At 41.2% G+C, this 15,536-nt stretch overlaps 1 protein-coding gene across 1 annotated transcript in view; it reads right to left on the reverse strand.

Annotated features, from left to right (window-relative positions):
- Window positions 1-21: 21 nt before the first annotated feature.
- Window positions 22-15,536, reverse strand: part of pard6a (par-6 family cell polarity regulator alpha) — a 16,185-nt gene continuing 670 nt past the window's right edge. The window contains exons 2-6 of the mRNA XM_005933565.2: window positions 8,860-9,082; window positions 3,296-3,585; window positions 2,889-3,014; window positions 1,831-2,030; window positions 22-1,515 (exon numbers count right to left, since the gene is read on the reverse strand). Coding sequence (XP_005933627.1) covers window positions 1,188-1,515; window positions 1,831-2,030; window positions 2,889-3,014; window positions 3,296-3,585; window positions 8,860-9,082 — 1,167 coding nt within the window. The 3' untranslated portion in view covers window positions 22-1,187. The remainder of the gene's footprint in view (window positions 1,516-1,830; window positions 2,031-2,888; window positions 3,015-3,295; window positions 3,586-8,859; window positions 9,083-15,536) is intronic.

Below are 15,536 nucleotides of genomic sequence, written 5' to 3' on the forward strand. Positions count from 1 at the left end.
TTAATGAGTTTTTTGGGTTCATTGAGAACATGGTTGTTGTTCAATAATAAAATTATTCCTCAAAAATACAACTTGCCTAATAATTCTGCACTCCCTGTAGTTTGCTGTGTAGGAATTTGAAGTTCGGAAAGATTGACACAAGCGGTAAATGGTGAGGTGAGTAATAAATATACTTTTAGCAAATCACATCTCAACTCCCATTGTGAGGAAACAGGATTTTATTCGTGTTCTTCAAATGCTGCAGGGGTTTGAAGACTTTCAGCTGTGGACAATGGGTACTGTCAGAACCACTCATAAAACAGACTGACTTACTGATGCTTCTGCTTTAAATCACAGTAAACTTTTATTTAAATGTAATCAATGTAAAGTAAGTAGTATTGGGTTAAAATACATGTTACCTTTGTTCATTTACTGCTGTGCTTTTCCTGAAGTATTAAAAGCTTTTGACAAAGTTACAGCAGGGAGAGAAGCGGAGCCAGAACTACCTGTAATTCTGAGATGTCGGCAGTCTAAGACCCAGTTACCCAAATGCTAAAACAACTTTAATCACTTTGCTTCATTTCATGAAGCTTCCATGTGTATCTGCCATGTTTGCCACACTAAGCATTAAGTTTACTACACAGACACAAAGTTTCACAGTTAGAGATGCCAAAGTGACGTAGTGCTACTTGCACTGGTTTTTGTGGTGCCGCAAAAATAAAACATGAAAGTCAACTATAGGTTTGAAGACATTTTTTAAAATACATTGACATCAAAGTGACTTATGGCTTTTACAAGAGGATTTATAACTATTTAATTTTTTTAATTAAATGGTCAATATGAATCTGTTAATACATTATGGTATTTAAACATTTCCATAATATAACATTTTTTAAAAAATGATATAATTACTGTTGTTTATAGAACCTGACAAAGCTGAAAACTTCAGCCATACGTTGCATCGTATACAGTGTTCCTATGCCTTCATACAGTAAAAGCCAACAATCCACCAAGGCGGGAAAGAGGTAAAGTGTAAACTAGCAGAAGACTGAATGGTCCCTCCGGAGGTCCTGTCAGTGCTTCATACGTCAACTCCCTCCTCTTTTAGAAGTCTGTTATCTAACAGGACCACAGCCACCTGTATTTGCCGTGGTTTCAGCACTGTTGCGCTAACATTCATAGTCCTCAATGGAACAGTGCTGTCGTGGTTACAGTGCTGTTACGTTGCTATCTTCTCTCATGCTCTCCTCACTGCTACTAGTTGTGTGGGTGGAGTTTCCGTTGTGGCTGGAGATCATCATGGCGCTGTCTCTCAGGGATGCTCCGACATTACTGGGCAATGAGACACTCTGTGGGAGGGGCCTACCCACGGTGTAGCTATGTGGCCCATTGCTAAGTGAGTCTCTGTCGGGCATAGTGGTGCTGTTAGTGACCCGGTGGGAGTCGTAGGGTGTCAGGCAGTCATTCTCCAGAATGAGGTCACCTTCATCATCATCATCACCACCATCATCACTGTCACCCTCAGCAATGCTGTTGCTATGGTAACAAAAGACATGCCAAATGATTAAGAACAAAGTGAATGCAATATGAACTGCACGTGTCCGTTCCTATTGGCAACTTGTGAATAAAGTTGAGAATTCAGCTAGCTTTGACTGCATTTTTCTAAAATTCATGATTCTCATTATTATTTCAAAACAACGGTTTCAATAAAGTTTCATTTCATTAAACGTTTAAGCACAAACTTCTTTTTCTTTTTCTCCTTTAACAGATATGATGTATGCCAGTGCTGCCACAGTCCCCATTCTTTCTGTTCATAAGCAGGCCCAAAAAAAGATAGTATGCATGACAAACCTTGCAGTGATGGGATTGCTCAGAGAGGCGGGGCTTTGTGAGTCATGTGACACGGCAGAGCCTGTAGATCCAACTGAGCCCAGAGAACCCGAGTTACCTACGGAGGTTTTACTCCTACGATGCGTAACATTGTTCCTCTGGTTAGCTGGCTTTACGGTCACAATAAGGTTGTGACTATTTGCCACCATCATGTCTGTGACCTAAAATGACAGATGAGATAGTCAAATAGGGCTTAAATGATGCGATGAAAAATGCAGCTGTTTTTCTTAGATTTAAAGAGTACATGTTATATATAACATATAATTGAATATAATATTGTGCAATTTGCACTCCACTCTTCTCCACACATTGCCAGTCTTACTTTATTTGTTAGTTTATTTGTTATTTATTGTAGACTTTACTATTTTTACTCTTTATCATGTTGCTGTAACACAAAAGGTTCTTTTTTGCACTCCACTGAAACATGTGACAGTTAAAAGCTAAACTTTAGCCATTAAGAGCGGCCCATGGTGAAATTAGCCATTTGTTTTACCAAACTGTATTCTACAAGGTGCGTGTGCGTAAGTATGGGAGGGCCCGGTAGCTTTTAGAGACTTGATTGGGCAATACATTGTCAGTAATTAAAATGACCGAATGGGCTGCTGTCAGCGCTTGTAAAGCCAGTGCGCAGCAGCGCTTCAATTGACCCACTGGCCCAAAAATGTGTTGGCCTACCAGTATGCCAGATTACCAGTCCAGCCCTGATTGATTATCATTAAAATGCTCTAATGAGTGCATATAGAGTGACTTAACACCCCGTTATTTTGATACATACAAACGCTGGTCTAATCATTACTACTACTTTTACTTCCTAAGCTGTTTTTGAACTGTTACTTTGTAAGCTTGTATCCACTACGGATAAAGAAAAAAAAACGACACACACAAGTGCGACTGTGTTGTAATTTATGGGCAAAGTACATTTACTGTTCATGAAAAAGAAGCACACTTGAATCTTGATCAAGTTAATTCTGAATCTTCTGTATATATTGAATTTTCTTTGAGCCTGGAAGGGCATTTACCTGATCCAAAGATTTTCCTGCTACATCGATGCCATTGACCTCGAGGATCTCGTCGTTAACACCCAACAGCCCAGTGCTTTCTGCTAACCCACCACGCACAAGACGAGATATGAACACCCCTGGAACCTTCAGGAGCAAGAAGAAAGATACAAATATGAGACAACAGCTTTTAGCTATTATAGCTGATATTAATATATTCATAACTTTTATCTTTATGTCTGCATGAAGGTGCTACTTGCTGATATTTTTAGAGAAATTTTGAGATGGGGGTATCTTACCGGCCCAATCATAACTGCACAATTGGTACATCATTGGTGAATTACAGGGAAATAATTCATCAATTTTGTCAGCATTAAAGGCAGAATACTGTCTTGTAAGCAGGGTAAAAGCAAAGTAACAAACCTTACCTTCTCTACGCCCTGCGGTGTCACCCGCACGCTCACGCCGTCACGTATGTAGAACCCAAGTGGTTTTTGAGTGCCATGCTTGTGAAGTCGTACCCGTCGATGTGTCTCAGGCAAAATGTCCACATCGATGATTGAAGAAATCTGTCTGAAGTTCTTTGGCGGTCCAATCATGAGGCCAGATCTGCCCTTTGAGTGGGTGGAGCCTGAGCCAGTGGCGCGCAGGCTCGTTAAGCCCAGCCCCTTTCTACGCCTCTGAAGGGAGTTGGTGCCAAAAATGATAGGTTCATCCTCTTTAAGAAGACACAAAAGAATGGAGACTGTTAATGGCTACTTGCTGATTTGTGATTCTTTTAAAGTGTTAAACTTTACAGTTACGGTGTATTATTTACACCATAATTGGAAAAAATAAAGTCCATCCATCTTGTTCTGCTTATTCGGGCTGGGTCGCAGGGGCAGCAGCCTAAAAAGAGAAGCCCAGACCTCCCTCTTCCTGGCCACCTCCTCCAGCTTGTCCAGGGGAACACCAGGGTGCTCCGAGGCCGAGAGATATAACCTCTCCAGCATGTCCTGGGTCTGCCCCGCGGCCTCTTCCCAGTAGGACATGCCCAGAACACCTCACCCAGGAGGCATCTTTGTTAGATGCCCAAAACACCTCAACTACCTCCTTTCAATGTGGAGGAGCAGCTGCTCTACTCTGAGTCCCTCCCAGATGGCCGAACTTACCCGATCTCTAAGGGAGGCCAGCCACTCTTCGGAAGAAGCTCATTTCCACAAGTCTTTGATATTGGATAGTTGAACTTTTCATTCCAAAATTTCTACATTCAAAAGATCAGAGCTTTCTTGTGTGTACTGTCAGTCTCAGATATGAACACAATATTACTACTAGCTTCAGATCATTTTTTCCCACAGTTCCATTCTGTCTGTATCCATATTTTGTCAGGAATAAAACCAGCCATTTTAGCTAACTGAACTACAGATACAGATAGCAGTTGTAACACGCAGAATAACTACTAAAATGTCAAAAAATGTAAACGTTCACAATTTTCACATTTTTCAAAACTTCTACCCAGTTCTATAAAATCTTTGAACTTATACCGGAATGACGGAAAGAGAAAAGCATGGAGAAGAGGGAGAAACAACTCATCATCTGATGCACATTAGCTGTCAAACAGGGTTAATGGGAATGTATAGCTGCCTGTGTGTGTGTGTGTGTGTGTGTGTGTGTGTGTGTGTGTGTGTGTGTGTGTGTGTGTACACATGCACGCACACATTAGATCATTGGGAAGCAGCATTAAGCAGCATTAATGGTTAATGCACAAAAATAATGTTTCCTATCAAGGCATACAGAGCCAGACTAAAGCATGAAGACACAAACATGGTTAAGCCTTCTCTAAATGCACAAATAATGCAATCAGATCCCTCTAATTTTGCAAAAGCTATTTTTGGACCACTATAGATCAACCTGTATTGATCATTATTTTGTGTTCTTGTATGTTATATACAAGGACACAAAATATAGTCTTTTTCAGAAATAGTTAAACATGTGCTAAACCTCATACAAAGTTGTTAAATTCCAGTGTGTCCCAGTTAGACCAGCTCCTACAGGAAACAGTGAGGAATGATCACTGCCCCACCACAGTCTCAAATAACTGTAAATATTTATGGCAGACCTGTGACATGCTAGCTTTACTTTGCACATTTTTTACTGAATCTCATCTTTGTTTATTTTTTGACCCGCCCCATACAGTAAAAACTGGTGACAATTCGAACCAAAAATTTCATATTTGGATTCATCCGACCTGTTGGTACTGATACTGATTTTCAGTCCAGTTCTAGCGTGACCGCTAATGATGGTAACAGCAGGCATAAACGACCTGTGTGACTGTTTTCTGCCAAAATTTTAGCCCAGCCAGGTTTACTTATTAATCAGTAGTCTTGGCATTCTGGCTGCAGGGCCTTCGCTCATCTTTTCACATTTTATAAAACACTCTATGACCTCATAATTAAATCAACAAAACACGCACTATAGCCGAAATTACAGTGAACCCACGATCTCTAACATGTATGTGGAGTGACATTGACAGACAACATCAAAGCTATAAGATCAGACATGAACCTCCCCCTCTCTGCTGGCTAAAGCTTTAAATACTTGCTGCTTACTACTATCATAAGCTTTAGAGCTCAGAAATGGTATTCAGGATGGCCATAAAGAGTAAATCTGTGTCTGTGTCTTAGTGCCCCATATATCTGTCCCTAATGTACCATGTTTCTGTTATCTGCAGCTGTCATGAGCATTTGTATGTTTCTTTCTAGTGTGACCTCACTCTGTAGTGGCCCACCATCTGGAGCCCAAGGGGGTGCCATATGGCCATATGCAGTGCAGGACAACAACAGGCCTGTGCACAGTGCAGACAAAGGGGGAGCGTCATTCTGTAAGGGCTTTGTTACTTCACCTCCTATTTAAAAGCAGACTATTAGGTCTGAAACTGTATAATTTTTTTCAATTGTGATAAAAGCTCCTGTAATCATTGTGACGCTGTTTTACATTTAAAACAATGCATCAGACAACTGGTGCATCTATTGTGTTATTTTGTTTAAATTGTATTTGTTAAAACACACTTTTTTCAAAGCTCTTGTGTTTTGAACCCATCAACCATGATTACTTAGTCTGTTTACCGCCACTCCATTTCTTAGTGTTTCTCTCAGTGCAACATGACATTTCTGTGCCACGTGTTCCAAGTTGTACTGTATCAGTAGTTTCCAGTTTGACTCATTTTAGTTTATCAGATGCAAAATTGTGATGTGAAAAAAGGTATTTTGTCTCTTAGTTATCATAAATCACCTCAGCAACATACTCAGGGTAGAGCAGCACAAAGGTACACACTGCTCTTCTGTCAGTATTACTAAGCCCGTAGTCACTTTGATTCTTCACGTGGAACCTTACTGATTAAAATACATATAACTGCTTTGTTGTGTCAAAGTCTACTCGATGTAGACTTTGTTGCAGTGTTAATGTGTTAAAGTAATCAACAAGTGCAAGTCAACAATTCTCTCTCTCTTTCTCACACACACACACACACACACACACACACACACACACACACACACACACACACACACACATGGATCTGATATGACTGATGAAGTCTCAAAAGACATCAGTTATATAAACTGAGTGAGATTATCTTGCTCCAAAAAGTTAAATAAACTCACTCATGGCTAATGGCTTAAAGCAGCAGATGGGTTTCTATCCTGTGGTATCCCCCTGTCTATCCCTCACTCACAAACACATACTCACAAATGCACACCAGTGCTAACACACAAAGACAAGCTGTAGTAAAGGTCAAAATGAATGTAGCCAAGTAAGAGGAATTGAAGTGGAGAGAGAAGCGTGTAGGAAAGGAAACACATATCTGCTGTTTTCAGTGTAAAATGAACTTCTTGTTGCCTTCATAAAGGGTTTGATGATGTCTTCAGTCATTTAGAAGTCTTTCACATTTCACTGAATACTTACAAGTGACACTAGTGAGCAACAGAGCTGCTACAAAGACTACTAATAAAAATGTGAGATCCTTACTGAACTTATTTGAGACAGACATGGTTAGTTAAAAACAAACTATCGTCACCACTTAATCTTCCTGTTGCTCTATCCTTCAGCTGTGCAAATTTTGCCAATCATGTGGATGCAGTGAATAAATGGGATTACACTTCAGGAATGAAAGATAAGTGATTGTGGGAATAGATTTTAGCTGCCTTACTCAAGTCCTAATCCTTTCTAGTGACGCCACTACTCCTAATGCAATGCATGGGTTTAAGATTTTCCAGTAGGATTTACAGGATTTTATCATTTCTGGACTGCAGAGTTTAAAAGAGTAAACAAAGCGAATACAAGCCTCCTCAATAAGATTTCAACAAACGTATTGCACGTGCACATGTTTGCTCTCTCTGTGTTTCCAGGGCCTTGTTTTCCTGAGCTCGCTTCCTTTTTAGTTCCCCAGACCATAGAGCTGATCTGATTTGCTGGCAGCTGTCTGTGACTCCGATCTCTAGCAGCCTGCTAAGCAGCACATTAATGTCATCACATCCTGAGTTATGACATAGCATGAAAAGGTGTACTGGGAGACAACAATGGTACAGTGTATTAGAAAACACTCACATAATCCATAATGATGGATGGATAAACATCACCACTGTCAGCAGGTGTAATAAGTGTTTCTGCTTCATATGTAGTGTCTCAGGGGTAAACAATAAAGCTCACTAACATTACAGTCTACCTGTAAAATTACAGGATACATTTTTGTCTTTCTTGAATTATTCACTCTTGCTATGTCTTGGGCACAAAGTATGTGCTACCAGAGGTGTGTGCTACGAAGCCAGTTTAACTGGTTAGTGACGTCATAGTTGTCAGTGTCACAAGGGTGGTTCTCTTTTTAAACTTGGATACATTACTGTGGGTTATGTTCAGAGCTTTGGAAGTGCCAATTTTTCACTAATTCTTGATTTGTATGCTTTAAAAAGAGATTTTAAAATTGGAAGAAGCTGCCATTCTCAGGGAATACTGAGCTTGCTGACCTCTGCCGATTCAGTGAAGTAAATCCAGACACATAAGGGTAACAAATAAGTCCTCAGTGTACTTTTGAGCAATTAAATGATTTCAAAATTAACATGAAATTTAACAAGCAGTCAGATTAAATGCCAGCACTGGAATAAATTGTTTAGAACCAGCTGGAGTCAGTGAAGTGAGCTCGGGAAAAGCTCAGGAAAAATGCGTGCATGACCTAAATTGTCGGACAAGAATTACCAGATTCTGTAAATTCTTTAAAACTGGTAAGCAGTGATTGATTAAAAATAAGAGCAACGGGATTGTTCATGTATAGCGAGGGTGTGCTGGGAATGCCTGGCAAAGGCCCCCGGTCCACGAGATCTTAAACTCCCACTTCAGGTGGAGCTTCAACAGCATTCCGAGGGAGGCTAAGGACATTGAGTCCGAATGGACCATGTGCAACGCCTCCATTGCTGCACATGAGGCTACAGGCTACTGCACTGAGCTGCAGCTGCAAGGTGGCCGGTGCCTGTCATGGTGGTAACCTCCGAACTTGATAGTGGATAACCGAGGTGAAGGGAGCCAACACGCTAAAGGAGGCGTCCTGTTGGGCTTGGTTAGCTTACGGGATTTCAGAGGCAGCTGATGGGTAACGGCAGGCCTGGAAACGCCTCGGTGTTCTCCATTAAAAGCTGGAGGAAATGGCTACGGACAGGGAGGTCTGGGCTTCTCTGCTTAGGCTGCTGACCCAACAACGTGGCCCCAGATAAGCGGAAGAAAATGGATAGACAGGTGGATGTGATCGTCCACTAGTAAATGAATCATTGATGTTATTCTCTTGGAGGGACGAAAACATTTTAAAAAGACATGAAATATACTTTGGAAGCCATTAAAATAACTGTAGGATCAATGTGTAGAAAGACATATAACATGTTGAGATCTGTCATTTAGACTGCTTTGCAAAGTAATTTTTCAAGCCTAATTAACTAAAAATGTATTTTTACCTCATTTTTTCTCTTACCTCTCTTGGTTATAATAATGCGGAGCAGCGGATTGGCTGATGCAATGGCTTTGTGGTAATTTTCATCATTGTTGATTGGAAGGAGGTCCCCGTGGACATCTGCATATCCTAGTAGCACATCAACACCAGGGATGTGATGAATCGTTTGGAGGAGGCGGTAGAACTCCTTGAAGCCCCCTGGACCATTTCTCTTCAGAGCAAAACGACGATATTCTGCATCAAACTGTAGAAGGCAACAAACACACATCAAATGATGTTTAATAGTGAGGCTCAATCTGTGTTTACAATTTTAGCTAAATGTAATACTAAGCATTTTAAGTGTGGCTAACTGCTACAGCCACTAACTAGGAATGGATAACAAAACCTGTTGAGCCTATTTAACATACTTTGGGATTCATTCTTGAAGACCGTAGTCCTTAAGAGTTTTGATACGATGTCACCTCTAAGCATAGAAAAAGTGCGATGTCACTAAAACCTATCTAGAAAAGTTTTAGACACTTCCCTCACATCCAACCTGTGGGGCATGCACACTGACAACATTCAACATCGGCTGTTTCATTTCCAGCTTCAGAGTCATGATTCTGTCTGACACTCTTCAACTTCAGATCACTGTTCACAAACTCTTCCTTCAACATGACCCCCACTCTATTCTCTTCCTATCTGTACTATGAGAGAACAGCTTGCATCCACCTCCAATGCCCCTGGCCTGGGTTCCTTTCACCTGGTCTCCTGCATGCACACTATATCTAACTTTCTTCTCACCATCATATCAGCATCTCTCTCACTTCAGCAGTCATAGTCCCTACATTTAGAGTCCCTGCGTTCACCTCCACAACCCTGCTTTTGTTTCTCCTTGTTTTCAGCCAGCAGAAGCACAGTTTCCACCAGCACCCTCATGGCCAACAGCACTGGAGGCTGTGGGTTCGACTGATCTGACATGGAAATCTCATTCTTGATCATCTGCATGTTTTATTTTCCAAAGATATTATGCCGGATGCCCTTCCTGACACAACCCTCTCTATTTATCTGGACCTGTTTACCGCCATTTCCTGTAGCTTCTCTCTCAGTAGCAGCGACTGCATTGCGTTAAATCAAAAAGGGGATCCTCTTAATGCATTCCTAATTATCGATTCAATTCCATTTTATTTATATAGCACCAAACCACACAACAATCGCCTCAAAGTGCTTTATATTAGTATAGTATAGAAGTAAATTAATCTACATAGATAAGGCTAACGTGAACACCGACAGTAAAATTTGAGATTTTGTTTCATTTCAGTGCTAAAATCCAAGCCCCTCATAAAGGCCATCCTCAGTAACCACCTTTGATATGGATGTAAAGGTACAGTGCCCATTTCATGAATGGAAACACAAACAAGGAAAAATCACAGGAAACTGTAGGGACAGTACTGGTACAGGAGTTTAAACATATTTCAAATATTATGGAATATTTGTTATTTTTATGTACTGTAGTAACAAATCTTAAAAATTATGTCATTCTATCAGTCTTCCTGCATCGTGACATCTCCAACTTGCGTGATGTACTGACAAGGCACGTACTGTTTGTGTGCTGTTTGGAACTAGTGATGCCTGGCGAAAGCAGAAATGTTTACCATAAAAATTGTTTAATTAAAACTGAGACATGACCTAAAACTCAAACTCTGGAGTTTAATTTTTGCCCCAACTGTATATTATAACAGAAACTTTCAAACAGTAATTACACAATGAGATCCACGCTGACTTTGTTTTGTCTCCCAACATTATGCTTCTTCCGGTGGATATTAACACAAATACTGTGTCTCCCTTTAGCTCTATAATTAACAGCACAGAGTATTAGACCTCTCACTGGCATGTTTGCCTTGAAAGCTATACTGGGCGTACTCAGTGTGAAGAATGTGTGCTTTATCAGAGCATTCATCTGTATCTTGGACTCTAGGGTGGCATGCTACTTAACCAGTACTGTCATATGATATATGGAAATGTTGATGTTGCTGCATTCAGGGCCGTAATCAGGTTTTAGGGATTAGTGGGGTACAGAAGAGTCACACTGGTGCTCTTTGTTTAAGTAAAACAATAAGGTTATTTTTAAAGTGCTTTTCACATATGTGTTGGCATAAAGTGCTCACATGTTCTTATGAATAATAACAATACGATTGAATGGAAAATGGAAGCACAGTTAACAGGAATATAAAGCCAAGTTCAAACACAGCATGAAAGAAAACATTATAAAGAAAGTTAGTAAACAATAAGAATGAGTCCACAGAGTTGGATAAATGAAGTCAAAGTGGGACTTCAGAAATCCAAAATTTCTTTTGCCACCGGCTGAAAGGCTCCATCCCCACCCCAATCTCACACGAGTAACACATTCTGACATAAAAGATTGCTGCATTTCCATTTAGTGCTCTGTATATAAGTAGCCGGTGTTGAGTATAAAGCAGGAGTAATATGAGCCGACTTAGGAGAAAACATAAGTATTCTGGTGGCAGCATTTTGTATTGCTTGAAAATGAGAAGGAGATGATTTCCTGGATGGGATTGAGCAGAAAAAAAGCTGGGATCCAAGGAAAACTGAGGCTGTGCTCAGTGACAATGCATCTGACCACTTGTTCCCTTGCGTGCCCCACTGACTGGAACTTCTCATCTATAGACTGATTCTCCGGGTCGTACTACCTCAGGCTGCTTCACCCTGTCTCTCCTTGTCAGCTGGTCTCTGATCCTGCAGTCCTCAGCATTCACTGACGACTTAGAGTCAACCTGCGCTTTCTCTGCTGGCTGCTGCTGTTGATAATTGTGCAACTTTACAGATGGCACTCTGTCATTCTGGAGCCAATAAATCATTTGCATTGAATGATTTTGTTGGTTTCATGAAGTTTGACTTTTTTATTTTGAACTGAATCCTGGTAGTGCAGGACAGACTACAGAGGCCTCACTGGGGTCGGTTCAGATGGGTACTGGGACCCTGGCAGAGGAGGAGGAGAACTAATATTAGTGTTTGGAGTGTTTCACCAGTTAGCATCGCAGTGGATGCAGGACAATTTTATATCTTTGAACTTCAGCTTGTTAGAGTTGGAGGTAAAAACTAATCTACCAACCACCTGGTTCTATCAGCCCTGGTCAAAGAAAACAGAGCTGTCTATTTTACAAGGCTGGCTTTTAACAGTCAGCACAATCCAACATTATTATTTGATACCATTACCATGATCATATCACCTGCTTAACCTGCTCTTTCTGTTTTTTCTGATGACAATAGCAAAAATTTTCATTTTTTTTCTTACACAGGTGCAAATAAAAAATACAATATGTTATGCACTGGCTCTCCATCCATTCTGTCCCAGGCTCAGCACAGAAATCTCTCTAGTTTATACACCTGTGGCCATGAAAGTGATTAGAACACCTGAATTCAATAATTTGGATGGGTGAATACTTTTGGCAATATAATGTATTTATATCTGTTCCTTTTTATTGGCGACTTTGTACAAAAGAGGAATTTGTTGCTGTGTCATTGTGTAAAACTGTTCTTATGCCATGACATGTTGTTTCTAAAGGACCACAGCTTCCTGCCAAAGGGCAGTGTCACAAACAGTTTGAGACAGGCAAGCAAGATCCATGCCGACCCCCCACTTCATAGAGTCCTGGAGGTCTACAAGTCTTGTAGGGAGGCAGATTGCTGCCAATCACTTTCTCAGTGGAGGGAATGACATGCTGCAGTCTGCATTTGTCCTTGGCAGCAACACGGTGATGGAGGAGGTGAGAATAGATTCATTGATGGAGAAAAACTGCACCATCACTGACGTTGGCAGGTTGTATTTTCTCTGTTGTGTCTTCTTTATGAGGAGGCTGATGTTTGGGAGGGGTGTCTGGTTTCCACTGTCATCTCCACTGTTTTCACAACATTTAAGCTCCAGGTTGTTGTCACTGCACAAAGTCACCAGTCAATCTCGCTCATATAGACGGACTCATCTCCACATGAGATAAGCCCAACAGGGTGGTGTCATCTGCAAACTTCGGGAGTTTACAGACTGGTGTCTGGAGGTGCAGCTGCTGGTATACAAGAAGAAGATTAGAAAAGTAAAGACAGAGCCCTGAGGGGAACCAGTGCTGATGCAATGAAAGACAGGAAGTCAATGATCCACCTGCAGGTGGGAGCAGACACATTCAGCTGGGAGAGCTTTTCCTGCAGCAGAGTACGGATGAATATATTAAAAGCACAACCAAAGTCCACAAAAAGTAGCCTAGCATAAATTCCTGCAGAGTCCAGATGCAGTGCCATGTTAAGAGCATCACCTACTGACCTGTTGGCTCTGTAGGCGAACTGCAGGGGATCCAGGAGGGGGACAGTGATAGAGTTTAGATGTGATAGTACCAGACGGTCAAACTCTTCATGACTACAGAGGTCAGAGCAACAGGTCGGTTTGTGATCCCTTTTTTAAAAAAATGGAACAGGAATGATAAGTCCTGTGGAAGCAGGCTGGCACATGACATGTCTCTGATCAGCACAGGGCTTCAGGGTGGATGGAGACACTGAGCCTGGTCCTGCTGCTTTCTGGGTGTTCTGTTTTGAGTTTGTTTACATCTCTTTCAAGTAGGGAGAGAGGTTTCTAGGGAGATGGAGAAATTACTGAAGGGATGAGCATTTGAGTCCAGATGAGGGGAGCAGTATTGCTGAATAACAGTCACATCATTACACCAGCCACTGTAAGCAGAAAAACAGATACCTCCACCTTTGTCTTGCCGAAGAACTTCATGTGGCAATCTGCTCTGAAGAGTTGGAGTTCTACCAACTGCACCACAGAGTCCAGTATAGATCCACTCAGTCAAGTTTCCATAAAACACAAAACAGCCAATTTAGAGCAGTCTCTGTTTTTCCCCATCAATAGCTGGAGTTCATCTATTTTGCTGCCCAATGAGCTTATGTTCCCTGTAGTGGAGTACGGAGGCGGTGCAGATGCAGATGCAGGAGCGTACCGGCTTGCTTTCCTCTCCTACAGCGTCTCACTTCATGAACCTGAATGGCCAGATCAGGCAATGAATGATGGAAATAAGTCCTCAGGAGTTGTAGCCCTGATGCTCATTAGCTCATCTCTGGTGTAAAAAGTTCTGGTTGTATGGCAAAGCACAGAGTAAAGCTGAAAGACTGCGCAAAATATTCACGAAACTGTTCCCACTAAAAATGTAAACAACAAACCGGTTGAGTTAAAAACACAGCAGCCAGTACAGCAAGGCCATGAAGGCATCTGAGCAGGAAATATGATCAGCTGGTGACGTGTGACCCAAAAGTAAACAAATGACTCAGCCATCATCACTGGACCACCAGCTAGTTATACTCCATACAACCAAATGACAAATCACAACTGTCATCTTGAGCTGACAGTTGTTGTGAGTTGGTGCTATATAAATACAACTGAACTGAACTGAATGACAGGAAGAGCAGCGATTGGACAGTGGGTAAGATACTGATCCATTCTTCAGAGGGTAAGTGTGTGACTGATAGACAAAAGCACTAGGTGAATGTGTGTGTGTGTGACTGCGTGAATGAGACAAGCAGTAGAAACTGTTGTAAATGATGAAACTGAGGAGAAAGGTGTTGTGTAAGAACCAAACCACGTACTGATTCTAATAGGTGATAACACCGTCCCGCGTTACTGAACTGTTGAGTTACTTCAGTTACTGCTAAAGAGTTAAGCATTCGACTCACTCTTTGTCACTGTATATAATGCTGTCACTCTTACTGCACTATAATGTGTCATCACTGACAGTAGCACACTGGAATAAAAGGAAAATCTCCCTCTTTTTTTGCACTAATCAGTGCTGCTGTCTGCAAGCTGCACTCTCTGATACAATGTTCATTTAGAACATCATCAAATTCACATTATTGGATTTCCTTAAAAAATGGATATCATTTTGAGGCTATGTTGCCCATTCTAGTGTCAATTTCTTTGGATAATCATGGGAAACACAACTTGCTTATAAAGGATGAACGTTGCCACTGTGACATGACCCACTGGTTAGTAAATCCCATTGTAAAGCTAAAAATGTTCCCTACGCGATCAGTTTGCAGGCGGATGTCATGAGCACGGCACAAACCTGACTGTGAAGCAGAGGAAATCACAGAATTCTCTAACAAGAGCTTCATTTACTAAACTGCCCTTCATGTTGTTTGACTTTAAGCACGTCACAGGACACAGACTTCTACAGAACCACAGGTGTTTCTGACACACCCCCTCCTACCTACAAAAAACTGCGTGGGTTTGAGCACTGACTCAGTCTACATATTTCTATACGTGGACTGGTCCACGTTCTTCATGTGAAACCAGTCTACAGTGTGTGCGAGGCGGCTGAAGGGCCTGTGGAAGGTTTTATCTTTAAACTATTTTTCAGGCTCTTCAAACGTTAGCAATAAAAAGTACATTGAAAATGCTGCCAATATTTGAGTTTACGGACACAGCTTCACCTAAAAAATGTTTTGGTTTTCATCTTCATGAAAGCACTTATTATTACAGAATAATCGCACTGTAATTTTATGTGTTCGGTATGCTTATTTCTCATTATTTCTCTTATTACAAAAGCTAAACCTCACAAACAACTAAAATGTAAACACCAAAGAATAAACCAACAACAGCTTGGCACCACACACACACACACACACACACACACACACACACACACACACACACACAC

Source organism: Haplochromis burtoni, unplaced genomic scaffold (assembly GCF_018398535.1).
Source record: "Haplochromis burtoni strain Fernald_Lab_line unplaced genomic scaffold, NCSU_Asbu1 Contig_169, whole genome shotgun sequence".
Lineage (NCBI taxonomy): Eukaryota > Metazoa > Chordata > Actinopteri > Cichliformes > Cichlidae > Haplochromis > Haplochromis burtoni.